Raw genomic sequence first — 20944 nt, forward strand, 5'->3', positions numbered from 1 at the left:
AACAAACGGTTCAGATTTAAAGGGAAAATTGCAGCAGAGTTCTGAACTTTTAAAAAAAGAGTAAATGGATCATGGGAATTTTTTTTTTTTAATTTTTTTATCACAGTCATTTCAAGCGCAAGGACTTTTGTTTGGAATTTGTCTAAGAATCTATTAATTAAATGTCTAAATTGAACTTGTCCACCTCTTAGGAGGACGAAATTGTATATCCATCGTCACTTTGAGGAGAGAGAAAAAATCAAAAGAAAAAGGAAAAAAGAAAATCAAGAAGTAAATAAAAATGTCATTTACCTCGCACCCTAGCCCGAAAAATTGTGCCACGACATCCTTGTCTATCGTCGTTACTTCCACCACTCAACGCACCCCCATCTCGTTTCGTCACCATCACATCTGGGGTCATTTCTCTCCCTTGTGACCCTAATGCCTATAAACGGGGCAAATGCATCGCCTTGCCTTAAACGGGTAACTGTGAGAAAATGCCTAGCGGGATCGGGGGAAGGGGAATCGTCCAGCCCTGTTGCCATCCCTACTTGCGACCCTAATGCGAGTAGGAAACGGATCTCACTTTAAAGTGGAAAATGTAGATAGTTGCCCTAAAAGTAGGCAAGTTCAATCTACGTACTTAATTAATGTATTTTTTAGACAGATTCCACACAAAAGTCTTTGTTTTTGCATATTTTTCGACAAGTTTAGATGATCATGCCAATATTAAAGGTTTGGGACTTATTTGAATTTTTCAAAAAGGTTTGAAACACAGCTGCAATTTTCCCTAATAAAAATTGACTTTATGTGACCAATTGCAAAACTATTTTATAATCAAGGTGCCAATAGTTAAAGGTTTAACTTTTATTTGCATATTTCGAAAAGGTTTGAAACACTGTTGCAATTTTCCATAATAAAAATTGACTTTTAGTGAATAATTAGTAGGGATTACAATTTGAATTGTTAAAATTGAAAATCACAATTAATCGAACCGAATGGGGTGGAAAAAAACCTAACCGATGACGCAATAAAGGTGAATATGGTATTTGATATTAATGCCTCGATTCGGGACGGGATGTGTATGGTATTTACGTCATCACCCCGCCCTGAATCGATTACCCTTAAAAAAATTAATTGGGCAATTGGACTTTCAAATATTCTTTTTATGATTCTATCCAACCCCAAAAATTATGACCCATTACATACCTGCTAGGTCCAATTAACCTAACTCAGTAACTCTACACCCTACTACACAAAATATTAAACATTTATGAAAATTGTTCGTTAAATTTGAAATTTTGCATTTGGAAATTGGGATATTCTTTGCATTTTTATTTGTGATATTGTTTGCTAAATTGACATAATATTGTGTTTTTGTTTTCATTAACTTTTTTTTTTTTATAAATCATTTTCTTTTTTAATTTGATGGCTGGACTTATAAAAAATAATTTATTTTCGTAGTTATTAACCGTCTGAACCGAAATACGAACCGAGCTAAACCAAACCTACGTGATTATGATGTGATTATGGTATGACCAAAAAGTTGGTGGTTCGATAATGTTTTTGGTCGAAACGAATCGTTGCCAACCCTACCAATTACAAAACTACTTTACAATCAACATGCACATTTTTACCCTCCAATTTGTTTTACTATTACTACGCGAGCATATGAAATTTCAGATAATTTCTTGAATAGTTGCTCCTTCCGACAAAAGTTATTTAATACAAGTGATGCTTAACATCACTTGTGCTGCATAGTACCATACCATTATTCTTCACACAATAATCAAGTTTTTGCTTGTTCAGTGTAATACAACGATGACTTGGATTGCGACTTATCTTCTATCTATAAATTTATACACTTTACCTACTCACAATATTGAGCCAAGAACATCTACATCACATGATAAAATCATATATAATTTCACAAAGTTGAGGATCAAGGAATCCAAATGAGCATGGATGGTTCCAGGGGAGCATGAACAACTGCTAGATGGCAACTAATATAAGGGGAAAATTTGCGACAACGCTAGCACGAGCGGCAACAAAGGCTCGCGCGGTGCTGGCTCCACCCCCTCAATTCCCACATCAAGCATAATTAGTTGTCCTTTTGTAACAATTTGCTTTTACAATTAGGGTGTGTTTGATTGAAAGTATGAAATTCGTATCGAAAAAAATAAATTCTACGCAATTCAATTGTCTAGAACTTATTTATATGGAAATTATTAATTAAATGTGTTTGATTGATTTATTTTTCAATCTAAAAAATATTTTATTTGTTTATTTTTTATTGGTGGGCAAATGAGAGAGAGCTGATAGATGAGAAACAGAAAAAGAGTAAATTCTATTGAAAACAAAATCTTATTCCCCCTAAAGAAAAATTTTCCTTGATTTTGAGGAAAATATGATCACCTGATCAAAATTAGAAAAATATTTTTCTTGAAAAAATAATGTTAATCAAACAGCACAAAGTAGGAATTTTGGTAGAAAAAATATTTTTTCATTGAAAATATTAGTAATAGGGTACGTTTGATTGCAAGCATGAAATTTACATGCAAAGAAATACATTCTAGACAATTGAATTGTCCATAACTTATTTTTATGGAAATTATTGATTAAATCTGTTTGATTGATTTAGTTTTCAACCTAGAAAATATTAAAATATTATACTTGTCAATTTTTTATTGGTGGATAGATGAAAGAGAATGAATAAATGAGAGAGAGAGAGAGTGATTGACCTAGAAAATAAACATTACACCTCTCTAAAAAATATATGTTCCTTATTTTTGAGGAAAATGTTGTTACATGACCAAAACTTGGAAAATATTTCATAAAAAAATTGTCAATCAAACACCCCCTTACAACTTTTAATACCTGAATAATGATCATTTAGATATCAAATTTCAAATGATTATCCTACAGGAATGGTTCACACAGAGATTACTTGCATGTTTTCTAGTATAAACTAATTCTATATCGATGTAATAATCTAGAGGAAAGCAGAAACTTATTTAAATTTGGCGGTGTCTTAAGAGACTTGAACGTGCAAAGGGTTTGACCGTACAGCTCTGATCCCCTTTAACCTCACCTAGCAGGTTTGGATAGAGAAATCAAGCTTGTAGCTTAGGGCAGACACTGGAGCCAGACCCGACCCTGACCCAAGGCCAACTAGGCAATGGTCTTGGGCCTCAACATTCTAGGGGCCTCCTAGGGAAAAAAAGGGGAAATTTTCTAGTGTACCCTACAAAAAGAAAGAAATTCTAAAATTACGAAGATTTTATTCCCAAAATACTTGAATTTTGGGTTAAATTTTCATAATAATTGGAATCTATCTATAGCGTTAATTAAGGAAACTAACACTGACTCCGCATAAATGGAAAATCTTTCAAAACAATTCCATAATAATTGGTCAAATTGAATATGACAATAAATTTGTGTAATTAAGGCTAAAACTGGGGAGATCGGATTTCCATAACAATTGGAACCCATATATGTAATTTTTGTACTTCTAAGCTTTATTTCGTCATCTATTATTTATTTATAAATATTTAATTTAAGTATTGATTGGTATATAATATACATTTATATATCATCATGTAATATATATTTATGGGATTTTGAATAGATGCTCAAAAACTCTATCGGAAGTACAAGAGATCAAGACACTATGTCGAACCACGATTCAACAAGATGATAATCCAATTTTGATATTTTGCAATTTAGTTTTTAAATGTTAAAAAATAGTGAAAAAATGTGTAGTGTGACATGATTTCATATTCAATTTTATTCCATAAGTTTCTTTGTATGTTATACACCAATATGTTACAGTTGCTTTCTCAAATGGCAAATTCAACAACTTATATCATATTCCTACCTAGTGATGCAAAGATTTATTCTTAATTAGTAAAAAAATGCAAAATATTACATCGTTTCGCAGCATGTTTAATTGCACAAGGTATACTGTCCGTTAGGAGTATGTTAGTGTTTTTTCTCGAAAATGTATATATATATGCCCCTGTTTGATTCCCATTACGTAGGAAATTTAATGGGGGGAATAGTACTTTTTTGAAAAATGAGTGGTTGAAAAAGAATGAAAAGTTTTCGATTTACGTGTAATACTATTTTATAAAAGATTGTGTGATTAAAAATATGAGATAGAAAAATGAAATGTAATAGAATTTAATGTAACGGGGCTCAAAAAGGGGCTATATATATAAAGGTCTCATCATTATTAGTCGTCTAGGGCCTAAAATTTCTCAGAGTCGGCCCCGACTGGAGCGAACGTTCATCGAGACCTTGAGTTGCGGAAGGCAATTGGCGAATACAAGTGAGTACTGATCGGCATTGGATTCCGGGTACAAGAAATTGAAACCTTTTGTGTTGGGATTTGGAAGACGATCGAAAGTGAAGACCTTGTGGATTAATTCGGATTGCAGAGTGCAGGTGATCTCGGCGTCTTCAATTTGCTGGATTACGTGGATCCAGGCGTCCTGGGTACAGAGGAAGAATCCGACTTTGGATAGGTCTAGGGTGGAGGGATCGGAATTGGGGCCTGCGAGGGTGAGTTGGGTAACGTTGAGCTCAAGCTGGCCTCGGTGGGTGAAGCCGAACTCGTCGAAGGGGATAATCGGCCGACCATCGGATCGGATCTCGGAGTAACGGATCTCACAGACTGCAGCTGAAGTGATACAGAGAAGAATCAAGAAGAGGAGAGGAAAAGAGGATGACATTATTCGACTAGGGTTTATCAATTCACCGTCGAACCAATTTGATTCAGGGGAAAATACTGAGAATAAAGAGGTTATCAGTTTATTATTATTATGCTTCTTGTTATAGGAAGCTGCCAGGAAATTGCGACTTTTCCAACACATCTTACCTTCATTTTTAAAAGGATAAATCAAAACCGACAAAGCCTACGATGCCAAGAAAATGCGACTTTTCCAACACATCTACCTTAATTTTTCCAAGGATAAATCTAAACTGCGTAGGCCTTGTCCGTCCATGTGCCGCCCGGAGTCTGTAGGCAGGCCTACGTTGTCCTGTCCGTCTAGCAGTTTTCTTTTTCAAAAGCCCTCATTTGACAATAAGCCCCGATTTAAACTACATTATTGTAAAAATAAAAATAAAAAAATAATTATTATGGATCATATACAAGAGATAAAAAATCAAATATAATTACTTGATGTAATGAATAATAGTCATATTTTTCATTTTAATGAGAAAATAATGAGGCTCAAACAGGGCCTAATTATTTACAAAAAAGTAGAATTTTGAATAGTGATATGTGGATAAAAATAGAATTTTTTTTTAAATTTATGTGTAAAATATTTTATTGTATAAATGTATGGTTGGAAACAAACATATTAAAAAAAGAGTTTAAAAATAATAGTTGTCAAACATGGGTTAGGTTAGAGCTCAACCCCAACTTTCCGGTGCACATACTCAATTTATTTAAATATGTTAATTTAAATTTTTATATGCAGAATCGTCAGTTTAGACATTACACATGACTTTCAATTGAATGAGAGATAGATAAAGTGGTTAGAAGATTTTTTATTTTTTTGGCTGTGAATCATGTGAAATATTTTCTATGTATAATGGTTTTTGTCACGTTGGTATCTAAATTCACATATTTAAAGAAGTTGAAAAATCTAAATCTCATTTTTGATGGTTGATATCCAACTTGGGGAGTCTAGCCCTAATTTACTTTAATTTTTAATTTTGTGAAATTAGGGCAAGACTCATAATCTTGTTATTAGCGTGATTTTAGATCTTCACGTTTCAAAGGTTTGAACCACATTTTCTTTAAAAAAAATTTTGTAATGGTGACTTTTCGAAGTCTAGTTAAAAAATAGAAAAGTTTCGAATTCATGTGCAATTTTATTTTTTAAGGGGAGAGTATGTGTGGTTAAAAATGAATTTGAAAAAAAAAAAGAACGTTTAGAGAATGAAGTTCAAACAAATACTTATTTAACTTAAAGTTGGAGGTAAAAATGTCAACACTTGTAAGTGACGTGTGATATCTATTTGTATATTGAAGGCTTCATGTTAACTTCTTATTTGGTGAGGATTAAAATCAGATTTTTAATAAATTTTGATAAAAGTTGATGAAATGTATAGTTAAAAAGTTCCATAAAATATATGATTAAAAATAATTGTTAGTTTTAGTTTAAATTAAAATTTTAATTTTAAATCATACCAAACAAGGGTAAATATTTTTAAAAAAACTTAGGACTCGAATCATGCCACTTGGTTGGTGAGCAAAAAGGTAATTTTCCTTTTAATTTTTAATTTTATTTTTCTTATCAACGGGATAATGAATATGACTTTTTATCTTATATATATATTTCGTCACCAAACATGTCTGACAAATTTTTATTCATAATATGAACTGAGTCAATTTACGAGAACCTTCCCATTCGCGCGTTGGCTTTTGAATTTTCGTCATTCTTCCACTTGGATTTGTTTTACAATTACAAGGAAGAAAGTAGATAATTTCTATCAAGTTGTTGAGAATTGACCCCGTAACAAACGGTTCAGATTTAAAGGGAAAATTGCAGCAGAGTTCTGAACTTTTTAAGAAAGAGTAAATGGATCATGCGAACATTTTTTTTTTTTTACACTGTCATTTCAAGCGCAAGGACTTTTGGTTGGAATTTGTCTAAGAATCTGTTAATTAGATGCCTAAATTGAACTTGTCCACTTTTTAGGAGGACAGAATTGTCTATCCATAGTCAATTAAGAGGAGAGAGAAAAAATCAAAAGGAGGAGGAAAAAAAGAATCAAGAAGTAAATAAAAATATCATTTACCTCACACCCCTGCTCAAAAAATTGTGCCACGACATCCTTGCCTATCATCATTGCTGCCACCACTCAACCCACGCCCATCTCGTTTTGTCACCATCACATCTGGGGTCATTTCTCTCCCTTGTGACCCTAATGTCTATAAACGGGACAAATGCCCCGCCTCGCCTTAAACGGGTAATGGGGCAAGTATGGGTGAGAGAAAATGCTTGGCAGGATAGGGGGCAGGGCAACTGTCCAGCCTCTTTGCCATCCCTACTTGCGATCCTAATTTGAGTATGAAACAGATCTCACTTTAAAGTGGAAAAATGTAGAGCGTTGCCCTAAAAAGTGGTAAGTTCAATCTACACACTTAATTAACGTATTTTTAGATGGATTCCACACAAAAGTCTTTGTTTTTGCATATTTTTCCACAAGTTTGGATGATCGTGCCAATATTAAAGGTTTGGGACTTATTTGAATGTTTTGAAAAGGTTTGAAACACGACTGCAATTTTCCATAATAAAAATTGACTTTATGTGACCAATTGCAAAACTATTTTATAATCAAGGTGCCAATAGTTAAAGGTTTAACTATTATTTGCATATTTTGAAAAGGTTTGAAACACTGTTGCAATTTTCCCTAATAAAAACTCACTCTCAATGACTAATTACTAGGGATGACAATTTGAACTGTCAAAATCGAAAATCGCAATTAATCGGACCGAATGAGACAAAAAAAAAACCTAACCTATGGTACAATAGGTTGGATATGGTATATGATATTAGCGCCCCCGTTCGGGATGGGACGAACATGGTATTTACGCCGTCACCCCGCCCCAAACTGATTACCCTTAAAAAAATTAATTGGATAATTGGGGTTTCAATTATTTTTTCTATAAATCTAACCAATCCCAAAAATTATGGCCCATTACGTACCTGCTAAGTCCAATTAATCTAATCCAGTAACCGAACCCCCACTACACAAAATATTAAACATATATTAAAATTGTTTGTTAAATTTGAAATTTTGCATTTGGAAATTGGGATATTGTTTGCTAAATTGACATAGTATTGTGTTTTTGTTTTCATTGATTTTTTTTTATAAATCATTTTTTTTTTAAATTTCACGACTAGACCTATAAAAAATAATTTATTTTCATGGTTATTAATCGCCTAAACCGAGATGCGAACCGAGCTAAACCAAACCAACTTACGTGATTATGATGCGATTATGATATGGCCAAAAAGTTGGTGGTTCGATGATGTTTTTGGCCGAACCGACCTCGAACCGGATCGTTGCCAACCCTACCAATTACAAAACTATTTTATAATCAAGATACACATTTTTACCCTCTAATTTGTTTTATTAGTACTATGCAAGCATATGAAATTTCAGATAATTTCTTGAATAGTTGCTTCTTCTGACCAAAGTTATTTAATACAAGTGGTGCTTAACATCACTTGTGCTGCAGAGTTCCATACCATTATTCTTGCCACAATAATCAAGTTTTCGCTTGTTCAGTGTACTACAACGATGACTTGGATTGCGACTTATCTTCTATCTATAAATTTATACTCACTTTACCAACTCACAATATTGAGTCAAGAACATCTCCATCAGACGATAAAATCATAGATAATTTCACACAGTTGAGGATCAGGGAATCCAGATGAGCATGGATGGATCCAAGGGAGCATGAGCAGCTGCTAGATGGCTACTAATATAAGGGTAAAAAAATTGCGACAAAGCTAGCACGAGCGGCAGCAAAGGCTCGTAAGGTGCTGGGTCCACCCCCTCAATTCCCACATCAAGCATAATTAGTTGTCCTTGTGTAACAATTTGCTTTTACAATTAAGGCGTGTTTGATTGCAAGTATAAAATTTGCATAAAAAAAATAAATTATACGCAATTCAATTGCCTAAAATTTATTTGTTTGAAAATTATTAATTAAATGTGTTTGATTGATTTAGTTTTCAATCTAAAAAATATTTTACTTGTCCATTTTTTATTGATGGGCAAATAAGAAAGAGCTAATAGATGAGAAACAAAAAAAGAGTAAATCCTATTGAAAACAAAATCCTATTCCCCCCTTAAAAAAAATATTTTCCTTGATTTTGAAGAAAATATGGTTACATGATCAAAAGTAGAAAAATGTTTTTCTTGGAAAATAATGTTAATCAAACAGTATAAAGTAGGAATTTTGGTGGAAAAACATATTTTTTCTTGGAAAATATTAGCAATAGGATACATCTGATGGCAAGTATAAAATTTACATGGAAAGGAAATAAATTTTAGACAATTGAATTGTCCAGAACTTATTTGTATAGAAATTATTGATTAAATGTGTTTGATTGATTTAGTTTTCAATCTAAAAAATATTAAAATATTAAACTTGTCAATTTTTTATTGGTGGGTAGATGGGAGAGAATGAATAAATTAGAGAGAAAAAGAGATAGTGATTTACCTAGAAAATAAAAATTACTCCTTCCTAAAGAAAATATTTTCCTTGTTTTTGAGGGAAATGTGATTACATGACCAAAACATGGAAAATATCTTCCATAAAAAAATTGTCAATCAAACACCCCCTTACAACTTTTAATACTTGAATAATGATCATTTAGATATCAAATTTCAAATGATTATCCTACAGGAATAGTTCACACAGAGATTACTTGCATGTTTTCTAGTATAAACTAATTCTATATCGATGTAATAATCTTGAGGAAAGCAGAAACTTATTTAAATTTGGCAGTGTCTTAAGAGACTCGAACGTGTGAAGGGTTTGACCGTACAGCTCTGGCAGCCTTTAACCTCACCGAGCAGGTTCGCGTAAAGAAATCAAGCTTGTAGCTTAGGGCAGACACTGGAGCTAGGATTTGCTATGGAGCCTGAATGCAAATCATCTGATAGTTAGACTAATACCCGAGAACATTAACTAGTTAAAACCACAAGTTGAAAAAACATACAAATATCTGCATAACAAGGTTGTTTGGACGCCGGATCCTCTTCAAATGGCGGAGGAACTTGGCCATATACCATTTCGCAACTCATATCTTCAAAATCTGCTAATACACATTTGTGGCAATGCAATAATAAGTATGCATACAATGTAGAGCTTCGAATCGCAGTTGATATGCTGAGGTAACGTACTCGGGGTCATAGTTAATGGAAGGCCAAACTCATTGGTGAAAAAATCTTGTGTAGGTATTTTGCACATGTTAATGCACATTCCAACACAACCACTGTTCTCCAAGTACCTAAAGATCAGATGCCAGAGTTTGAATAGGTTTTAGAATTTAAGACATTGCTGTAAAACTAAACAAATTCAATTTTTTACTCTTAAATACCGTAAAAAGATTATCACCAAATTTACCTGCATTTCTTTATAAGAACTCCACTTTTTTGCTTTTCTCCATTAACCTCCACTTCCACAACCTAATGGATGCACAAATTTCAGAATTTATAGGATAGAAAATGCTCTATGAATTAAGATTCATAGTTTTAGTTATAAATATCATTATGGATTCTACGCTACATAGTTTTATCTTCGAGATGTGATATGAGCTTATTATCCTAGGTCGGAACAAGTTGATAGGATCTCCATTTTTACGCCCCAATGTCCCCTCCGTGTGGTGACATGGGGGGCGAAAAAAGGAAAGCCAGGAATGGTGTTTCTAGCAGACCCTTGGTGGGAGGCTGACATGATGGCCTATTAGCTTCGTGATAGAGCGCTCCCTTGATAATTGCATCGTTGTGCTTGGACTGTGAGCTCTTAGCTATATGGATAATTTAATGTGTTCATTGGCGCCTGACCCTAAGATGTGATCATCCAAGGCACATTAGCATGGTGCATTCTTCCTGTTTGAACCAGGGTTTGAAACCAAACCTCTCCTTAGCGATTCGGGTGAGATCCAATGTAGATCCAACTTTCGATTCATGTGCAGTCCGAGCACTAAACTTCTAATTTACAATTGGAAAAATAAAGTTTTATATAAGCTATGTGTCGACTTTACAAGCATAAAACCAGAGTAACAGACTGGAATTCAGGAAAAACCAATTCAAATTCGAGTCATTTCATTCTAATTCCCTTTTTCAAATGATTTAGACCTATCTAAATAAGAAACAAAGAATGGTTGTATTGTACCTCAGAAGGCCCGACTAACCAGTGGAAGAAAGGCACTGTCAGCGTGGCATTGAATTCCGCTGCCCATTTTGTAGGTGGAAACAATTTCCTAAACTGCGAAAGAGCAAAAAGACACAATCTTTGAGCTATGTTTCAATGATATTTGAGCTAAACCTGGTCACAAATTCGAAAAAGGATAAAGTGAATGAATTTATTACTTGAGCAGGGGCACCAGGAGGAAGCATAGACAACAGAACCTCTCTCACAACTTGCTGCTGCTGCAAACGAGATCGTCCCTGCATTACTCTTTTCGATACATCCACAAAACTCTCGTAATCATAATCGAACAAACTTTTGGCTCCCTTCCCACCTTTGGTGTTCGACTTTGACCTGCTATCACTGGCTGCAAATTTCTCCATCTTGCGAGCAAACAGTGTCATGAAAGCCTTCTCGAAAAGGCCATCGGTGTACTTTGTCTTCTGCCCAAACGGAGCAGGTACCCCTGATGGCTCTGCAATTCCACACCGAACAGTAATGCTTCTGTTATTACCACTCAGTTTTGGAGAGCAACAATGACTGAAATTGACTGGTTGGAAGCTAAGAACCACCATGATTCAATTTTCTTATCGAATTAATGTCAGAGATTATGGATAATTCAACTGTGGAGAAGGTAAAAGGTTGTTCATTTGCCTTGCCCATTTTCTTCGCATGATAGAGGGAGTGTTTAATAACTGTTAAAAAAAAGCATGAGGCGTGTGGTGGCTGAGTTTTTGGTGTTGATTTTTCCTTCCTTATAAAAGAATTATGACCATACATCTGTCACGTCTAACACAGAATTCTCCTTAATTTTTAATATCGATATGGATAATGGGTGGAATGGAATGACAAAGGCGATCCTATCATCCTTTTTCAATCACATATAATTAGCCAACAATCTTATGGAATTCGAAAAAATAAAAATAAAAATAAAAATTAAGCTGATTTTTGGTTCAACTCTAAAAGTTAATTAAAATTTAAATTAAAATCAATAATTAATTTTAACTATACATTTCCAGGACCCCACAGCTTTTAAATCACTTATTCAATCAACTTGATCAATACTTAATAAAAAATCCGATTTTTATCTAAATCATATAAGGGCTTTTATTATCAACTTGACGACCTTAATATATCCATGGGGTTCCTCCTTTCACCAAAAAGGAAAAATGTTGAATGGCTATTTATGGTATTAATACCAAGAATTCCATACATTCTTCATGTAAAGAAAAACGAGGTAAGCAATCACGAGCATTCTATGAGGCAAGCTTGCTTCTTGGACAGGGTTGGGGATGAGGTAAAACAGAGGCACCACATATTGGAGGGGCGACGCCCCTGTTGCCAACCCTGGCCATATGGCTCTTTTCTTCTGTGAAAGTGTGTGGTGAAGATCAAAATTAAATTTTTTAGTAAATTGCGATAGAAGTTTTTAAAATGTGTGGTTGAAAAGTTGTGAGACCCATAAAAAATATTGTTAATATTGATTATTTGACTTTGACATAGATTAAAATCAGATTTTAATCTATACCAAACAAGCTCTATATGTTTCATTCACAGTGTACGAGGAACAAACTTCCATTTCTTTCCAAGCTGAACTTTTTATTTTTATTTTTTTGTCAAATTCCTGTTTAAGAGAAACATTGCGCGAAGTTCTCTTGATAATGAGGTCTAATAGGTAGTTCAGAAGGTTAAAATTTACCGAGCAACTCCTGTTCAAATAATGGTCCACATCATTGTGGCAAAGAGTAAATCTGAATATTAAGTCACACAGTCAAGATTCATTACAAATTTCTCGACCATGAAGCAACATGGTACAAGTTATAAGTCGAGAATACATAAACGTTCATCTTGTTTCAGGTGATATCTGAAACATAGTGTCCTCTGGAAGCTGTCAAAATTAGTGAGCACAACTTCCCAAACAAACTAAACCTAAGTCTTATTTCAAGAGGCAGAGTATTCAACAAGTCTTCTATTCTTGCTTGCTTATAGAAGTTTGGCTAGAACTTTTATTCTGTCGATTGTGCATGCTTTGTTGCTTCAACTTCTTTCAACTTCTCTATAGCTGATAAACGTCCATCCAAAGATTCATAAAGACTATTCATCTAGACCAGAAAAAGGAAGCAAACACAGATTATTCAATATAGAGTATCCACCAAAAGAAAAATATCAGAACTGGCAATTACTTTAAAGCCCATTTCCCAAGATTTCATCATATTCTTTAGTTTATTCTACTTTGGCAAAAATGTAACTGAATTATCTTTCACCATTCATTGTGTTGCTTGATCAATCTAATAGATGTCCTCATTCAAAATATAACCTTCACACACAAATCAAATGATTTTATCACAAACTGCTATAAAACTAATGTTTTCAGTGCAAATGACATCTTCAAATTCAGCAGCACTCCAAGCTACAGTCTTGGTCATTAAACGGATGGTGACAATAACTTAGAGTTGTGCCCCTTTCATACATTACATTGAGAAATTGGAGATATTTAACCAATGGATTCACTGCGTCATAAGTATCCAATTTGCTCGCTTGCTCTCCCTCCCCCCCCAACCCCCACAAAAAAAAAATAAATAAATAAAAATAAAAATTTTGCAAAACTTAATTTTGAAGGTGGCGGAAGATTCATAATCTTATTGCAAACTTGACAAAGGAAATTTTCAGTATAAATATCTAGATTGACTAGAGTGTAAAGTTAAACAATGTCTTGACAAATAATAAATCAGGAAAAAACTAGTAGTTCTGAATTAATAGTAAGATGAATAAAACAATATAGCGTATGATTGTTAGATAACATTACATAGATGGAAAGCCTAATCATTCTGACCCCGTCAGGATCAAATGCCTAGCTTCACCAATGATCAGACCTATTGGGAAAAAATATCGAACCTTTTCCAAAGCGTGATGCAATTCGTGCGAGGTGTAGAAAATTTTGAAGTGCTATATACAGCATGTTTGGCTTAGCTTAAAAGTGAAAAAAGAAGCCAAATTTGGCTTCTTATTGGGATTTCTCAGGCAACAGTTTCTTCCACAAAAGAAACAATGCCATACATCCTCACAGTTTCTCAATCCACTTTTTACCAATGATCAGACCTATTGAAAAAAAATATATTGAACCTTTGCCAAAATGTGATGCAAGTCGTGCAAGTCGAAGCAAATTTGAAGTGTTATAGAGCATGTATGGCTTAGCTTAAAAGTAATCTTTTCGGTTTTCCTGGCAGTGGTTCTTCTACAAAAGAAGCAAAGCCAAAAATTCCCATAGTTTCTGAATGTAATTTAGATAGCTAAATAGAATGCTTAATAATTTTGAAGTTCACGCCCATTGCCCATCAACAACATAAAATGATCCCTCTTCACCACTCATCACATAATCTTAACTGTTCTTTAGCCAATGATGGAAAAGAATGTCACTGTCATGCCTCATTAAAATTAATCCAAACATCTATTCAACCACAACATCATAGGTCAAAAACACTGGAAAGGAGTTGGATAGCATAACATCTAATCACAATCAAATGGAACCTATTCAATGGAAAAATTACACTAAACTCCCTCAAGTGCTACAATGCCTATCTAGCTCGAAAGGGATTTCAGTTAGAACCTATATACAACACTTCAATGTTCCTCGAAGAAAAAAAAATTTGAAAAAAGAAGGGCAATAAGGAGCCACGATGTTTAATTAACATTTCATCAGTTCAATCTCACCATCATCATTTCTAATAAAGCAAAATCCATCAACTTCATCATTATACGCCATATAAACCCCCAAATTATTAGAAACCTCTAGGCTTAACAGAAATTAGAATTCGACTTAAGCTTACATTCTGTTTTTGAAATTTTATTACCCAAAACACATAGAATATATCTCAGCATGAAAAAAAAAATAATTAAAACATAAAAGCCATATGGTACCTGTTGAGACATAGAGTGATGTGCAATCTTATAATCCTTGTGAAGAAAATAAATACCCGCAGCAGATGCCAGAGCAGCTCCGGTGAAGAAAGATGCGAGTCTCACTCTCAGCACATAACCCATTCTTCTGCTCCTTCGCCTTCTTCAATCTATGGGATCTGGATTTTCTTCACGTCGATTTTTAATCAAGGAAAAATCGAGAAAAATAACTGAAAGAAATAGAATTTCGACATGCGAGCAGGGGAGAGTGGCCGACTCGTCGACTTGGCCCAGGTTTCTGTTTATACCAAAGTGGGCCTGAAGCAGCCCAAGTGAGTACAATTGGACAGGTTCAAAGAACAAAGTCCATTGATACAAATAACACTGAATTGAGGCAGTTTATAACTAGCACTGTGTACTCTAGATTTTTAAATTTAATAGATTAATATCCCTTTTGGAAATTTAACGCCATTTATCTAGATTATTTCCATTGTTCGACTAGCATATTCAAAATTTTAAATTAAGAAAAATACTCAACAACGAGTCATTCACGCGTCCTTACTCCTTAGTAATGGCAGCGTGAATGGTGGTCCCCACGAGATGAAGCCACCCATCATCTCTATAATCGCCACTCTTCGACCTAGTTTGAGGGGGATCAACTAGTTATGGCTACATTTGCCCTCAAAAGTAGTGTGGTGGTTATGAAGATTATCTAAGATTCTCTCCTTATGGCTACGTTCTTTATAAATAGGCCACTTTTTGGTCCATTAGGCGGATTTTACGATGAGGATCCATGTTCACCACTTGAATTTCTCGCATTTGTCGTGAATTCTCATTTATTCTATTCTCATAGACACTCATTGTTTCGGATTTGTTATGGGTTTTGAGGCTTTTGTTTATGTTTTCACTCATTATTCATATAATATTTGGTTTTCATAGTCAGTACCAATTTGTTTATCTAACATATTTGCATAAGCTTACTGTGAATAAATCCCTTGCCACCTATATGTCAACTTGTGTTACGTAAATTAACTGCGCATTTATTAACACTTAGAATATGAAGTCAACTATCGAAAAATACTGGGGAGAGACAACTAAGTTTTGGCTAGGATTTTGAATTATTTACCTTTTCTTTTCACTATGCAAGCACGTCTATAGTTAAGTTCCTAGGTTAAATTATGCCTAGGATGCTGCAAACCAAATTTAACAGTGTCAAAATGTCACACATTCATGAGTTTTGCTATTTGTACATTGGGTTTAACACCCTCGATGTACAGCCCCCTTGTAGTCATGGCAACGGGACGGTTTCGGGACAGGGCGCGAGGCAAGGCGGGGACAGGGCAACTTTTTGCCCCGTTTAATATTATTTATTTATTTATTTATTTTTTTACCTTTTGAAAGTTTCGAATTATGTTATTATTAGAAAATAAAATACAAATTCAAAATGAGTTTTTATCGGATGAATTGTCTAGAAATAAAATTATTAAAATTTTTTTTTTCTTCACGTGGCAGGGCATCCTAGCCGCATCCCATCCCGCCAACCCGTTCAGGGCGGGGCAAGGCGGGGTAAATTGTCATCCCTACCCCCTTGGGGCCTTGCGGCCAATAAAAGAATTGCATCCCCCTACTATGAGGGAGGCCGAACACCGGGTTCTCAAACTCGAATTTGGTATGCACATAACAAAACCCCACATTTATTGATTGAGAAATGTTGTTTTTACAGTATTGTTTCATTTCCAAACGTAATTACCTTAATGATGATTATTTCTCTAGATCCGCTTTCACCTTAAAAAATTTTGATAATATTATTTCCTTATGAAATATATATATTGACCCATGCTCTGTCTGTGCAACCCATCACAACATACGAAACATTCAAGGCAAAGTACCTCGATTGTAGGCCCTCGTTCGTCCCACCTACTAGAGTTCTTCATCTTCATGTGAACTCGTGCGAGGTTCACTAGTGGGCAAGGCTAGATCAGGGTGACCTTTGAGCAAAGATCATGCAAGTTACCAGGTGATGCTGCTATGAGCATGAAGTTTGAGAACAAAATTGACTTGCCACCTATAGTGAAGCACGCGGGAAGCACGTGACGTGAGGCTTCCACGTGGAAGACTGAAATTAACCCAGCTTTATTATTTTTTTATTTTCCCGTATTAGCCTAACTTAATTTTTTTTTTTTAGTCCAATTATAAATCCGTCCTTGAGTTTACATGGCCTTTACTTCCTATGTAGCACATGTACACGTGCGAGTTAAAGGTGCAATAGCATTACACTCCAAAATTTTTCCAATGCAATTATTATTTCAGCAATAACTGTAATCAATAATTATTTTGGCTACTTTGCATCAATTGGTTTATTTATTTATTATTACTATTATTATTTTCATATTCTCGAACCTTCTCGAGATTCTATCAAATCAAATAGAGAATCTTGATATGGGTTAATGAAGGAGCATATTTTCTTAGAATTTATGAGAAAAAATAGTCCAGAATCCAATAGCGTTGGAAGGTTAACATTTGTCACCTTTTCGTTAGTCGGACTACCAAAAATTGAAAATTATATTAAGTCCATTGTGTGGCAGGGATTAAAATTTAGATTTTAATTTAAATTAAAACTTACAATTAATTTTATTCATATTTTTATGAGACTCGCAATTTTTCAGTTATACATTTTTATAAATTTTTATCAAAATTTACTCAAAATTTGATTTTAATCCCTATAATGTGTTACGAATTGTCAAATTTCGCGAGAACAAAAGTAAATAATGGGGCATACAAATTCATAAATCACAATAAAAGTCAATCAAGATACCAATTGAAAGTGAAACTACATTTAATGACCAACTATGATATTGACACAACTATAGAATGGATCTCTCATTTCAATTTCATTAATTCATATGATGTCTCTCCAATTAAATTTTGACATCTTATTACAATTTTGAAATATTAAGCATATAACACAATAAAAATATTTTTTATTTTTTTACGTGATAAACTATGTCTATTAAAATTTTGACACCTTAAAATTATATTGAAATGTTAAAATTTTAATAGTGGAAACTACCAAGTCGGGACAGCACGTGCCAAGCCGACTCTTATCCGTAGTTTGGACGGTTTGATTATCAATTTATTGCAGTGTTGTTTCCATGGTGGTTGCCCAGTAGCAGTTATGCATGCCAAGAAAAATAAAAATAAAATGAAAGAAAAAGAATATATATTTACACACACATACACACATACATACATATCTATGTATATATATTTGGATGACCTCTGCAGATTTCACCCTATCCGCACCCGGAACCATTTCCCTACCGATCCTGCCACCACGCTGCAGAACGGGATATCATGGGGAACCTTTTATTTCTAGCGTAACAGCTATAGAACGTAACAAAATATTATGGCTACCTAACATGGGGCCGGAGGTACCGTAAACTCGGACAAAATATGACACCCAAATGGCCTGACACGCACAATCCTATCCTATCCGAATTTGCCCCTTGCACTTCACACACACAGTCTCCTGTTTGGTACCGTATAAAAATTTAATTAAAATCCCTAGTTAACAATTAATTTTAAAGGAAGTGCTATATGTACATAATTGTCTACATAATGGTATCCATAATTACACGTCGCAAAATTTTCCTAATTTTAATCACACATTTGATCAACTTTTATCAAAATTTGCTAAAATTTTTTTATTCTTATCTCATCCAAACAGGGTATAAGCAATTAATTGAGACAAGTCAATAATCAGTTGACTATTTCCTCATAGTTCGACATATACAAGAAACATAATGTATCCAGTAATCACAGCCTCCCTAACTACTAACTAATTCTCCATATTATACTGTTTTTCCCCCTAAAAGATTTTTATTTTTCTATTTGACAAAGAGAACACAATTTAAATTACAAAAACTATCGTCATTAGTGTCTTCTCATCCATTTCATTAGTTGTTTTTGGTATATATAGCCCCATTTGATTCTCATTCTTTGGCCACAAAAATGAAAAATATGATCGTTATCCATTACATCAAGCACCATATTTGACTTTCTATCTCTTGTGTGAGTTCTGTAACGGCTATATTTTTTATTTTCATTCATACAAAAATGAGTATCAAACGGGGATAATATACTATTGAAAACCAATAATTAGCACATATCATATGATATTTGAGGGGCCAATAGACCCACGGATTAGCTCATCTTCACAGTCGACAAATTTCAATTTTCATATAATAGAAAAAGGCAATTTATTATTATTATTATTATTATTATTATTATTATTATTATTATTATTATTATTATTATTATTATTATTATTATTATTATTATTTTGTAGAACTTTGGGAAATTCACAAGCACAAGAGAGAATAAGATTGGTTGCACAAGTTATAGAAGTTGCATTGGGAAATGCAAGTAAAACAAGTCAAATGCCATTTTGCAATTTCAAGAAGATTTTGTTGTGTTGACTTTGGGCTGGAATTTATGGTTGTGCAGAAACAGTTTTGATGCTATCCTTATTGTACAAATTTATGGTTCATTGAGAAATATTTAACACACTTGCATCAAGCTTAATTTTTTAAGTAATGGGATCCAATGCCACCTACACTAATGCTACGTAGCATTATTCGACATCAAATCATATAATTGTATAGCTGATGGATATTCATAGGATAGCACACACTTTTATCGCCATTTAATAATTTATCAGCAATGATGAGATTAGCTGCTTCTGTGGGATGGTATGCGTCCCAAAACACGTACTTTGATCGATCATCACAAAGTGCTGATGAATTCGTATTAGCGTTTTCCCCCTTGAAACAAAGAAATGGTGGAAAATATCCTCCACAACACGGACCATCATTGTTCACAAATCCTACAAAAACATTTACAATTAATTGGTTAATTAGATTTCATGAAAACGACCAAGAGATTAAACCGAGTAAATAAAGTCTCTTGTTTTACCATATTTCGGAAAATTGAGGATGATTTCTCTGAAAACATCATAGGAATTGGCATACACAAACATCGCATTACGTCCCACATTGTTGTTCATCTGATCGAGCTCCTCCATCAGTTTCTTATTGTACTCTCGTACTAGAGAATTTACCTTAGCCGAGCATTTTCCACCTAGAATATTAAGGCTGATGGCACGAATAAAGGGTATGCATCCGAGAGGTCCAATGTTAACAACAACAAATTTCCGTGCCCCTAACCTATGCAATTCCTTTTCTTACACGAAAAATTCGAAAATGAGAACCAGTGATGCAAGTAAAATAGCCTAAATGAAAGATTCTTTATAGTTTGGTACCTTAAGCTGCATAGTCAAATTGGAAATCATGAAATCTTGGAACTCTGTTGGAGAAACCTTGTCACTGAATGGTGGAATAGAAGGTTGGAAGTAATTCAAAACATCATTCGATCCAATTGTTAAGGAAAAGATCGCGTTTTTTAAGATAATATTAGTCGTGTTTTCTCCAACCATGTTCACCATATATGATCTGGTTTGCTCGAAATTGTTAATTTGCTGCCTCAGTGGCACTCTTCCTATCTGACCAGAAATCATTTACTTATCAAATGGTTTTTCATAATTATTATTAACCAAAAAAAGTAACAAGAATAACGCGTACAAAGAGGGATCCTGTCTGGTCCAAGATCCCTGATGCTCCTGAAGCATAATTGATTCCAGTACGAAAGGCGGTGGCAGCTGCAATATTAGGGGCTAAGTACGGTGGAGGAAATGACTTGCCTCCTAGAGCTTCACCTGAACAGATAAAAAATTTTAACCGTGAAGAAAAATGAGACTTAGTTTTTATTTGGTGGGACAAAGTGGAAAATTAGTTACCGACTATATCTGCTATAGTACGACCATTAGTGAATCTTCCGGTAGGTTGGCCACCGGAGGGACTAAAGTCGATGCCATAAGGAGGAGAGTCTGCCTTTGACAAGGTAAATAAGTAATTATTGTTACCAGCATCGACCAAAGAGTCTCCAAACACGAATGCTGTGTAACAAACGCCGAACCAAACATTATTTACTGATAAAGTAATTATCAAAACGAGTGCAGGAACGACTCGAATCTCCATTGTTATTGGTTAAAAAAGTTATCTC

At 34.2% G+C, this 20944-nt stretch overlaps 2 protein-coding genes and 1 long non-coding RNA gene across 4 annotated transcripts; all 3 read right to left on the reverse strand.

The window, feature by feature from the left end:
• Positions 1 to 9322: 9322 nt before the first annotated feature.
• LOC111375715 (beta-carotene isomerase D27, chloroplastic) lies at positions 9323 to 11638 on the reverse strand. Of its 2 annotated transcripts, none has more exons than XM_022998581.1 (6): positions 11110 to 11638; positions 10913 to 11005; positions 10142 to 10203; positions 9919 to 10025; positions 9735 to 9833; positions 9323 to 9656 (listed from the first exon to the last, which is right to left on the reverse strand). In XM_022998581.1, exons 1-6 carry the CDS (start codon positions 11500 to 11502, stop codon positions 9607 to 9609), a joined length of 804 nt encoding a protein of 267 aa, XP_022854349.1. In that variant the 5' UTR covers positions 11503 to 11638; the 3' UTR covers positions 9323 to 9606. The 2 variants fall into 2 exon arrangements, with proteins under 2 accessions (XP_022854349.1, XP_022854350.1); XM_022998582.1 differs by having other exon boundaries at positions 9339 to 9656; positions 9735 to 9830; positions 11110 to 11635.
• A 1001-nt stretch (positions 11639 to 12639) lies between these two features.
• On the reverse strand, positions 12640 to 15068 carry LOC111375716. Its single transcript, XR_002699348.1, has 2 exons — positions 14846 to 15068; positions 12640 to 13029 (listed from the first exon to the last, which is right to left on the reverse strand). It is a non-coding gene; the product is annotated as an uncharacterized LOC111375716 (long non-coding RNA).
• Positions 15069 to 19467: 4399 nt separating this feature from the next.
• LOC111375729 (GDSL esterase/lipase At5g41890) lies at positions 19468 to 20919 on the reverse strand. Its single transcript, XM_022998598.1, has 5 exons — positions 20679 to 20919; positions 20464 to 20597; positions 20145 to 20384; positions 19799 to 20060; positions 19468 to 19709 (listed from the first exon to the last, which is right to left on the reverse strand). The coding sequence occupies exons 1-5, from the start codon at positions 20917 to 20919 to the stop codon at positions 19468 to 19470; spliced, it is 1119 nt and encodes a 372-aa protein (XP_022854366.1).
• Between the last annotated feature and the right edge of the window lie 25 nt (positions 20920 to 20944).

Source organism: Olea europaea, unplaced genomic scaffold (genome assembly GCF_002742605.1).
Source record: "Olea europaea var. sylvestris unplaced genomic scaffold, O_europaea_v1 scaffold1406, whole genome shotgun sequence".
Lineage (NCBI taxonomy): Eukaryota > Viridiplantae > Streptophyta > Magnoliopsida > Lamiales > Oleaceae > Olea > Olea europaea.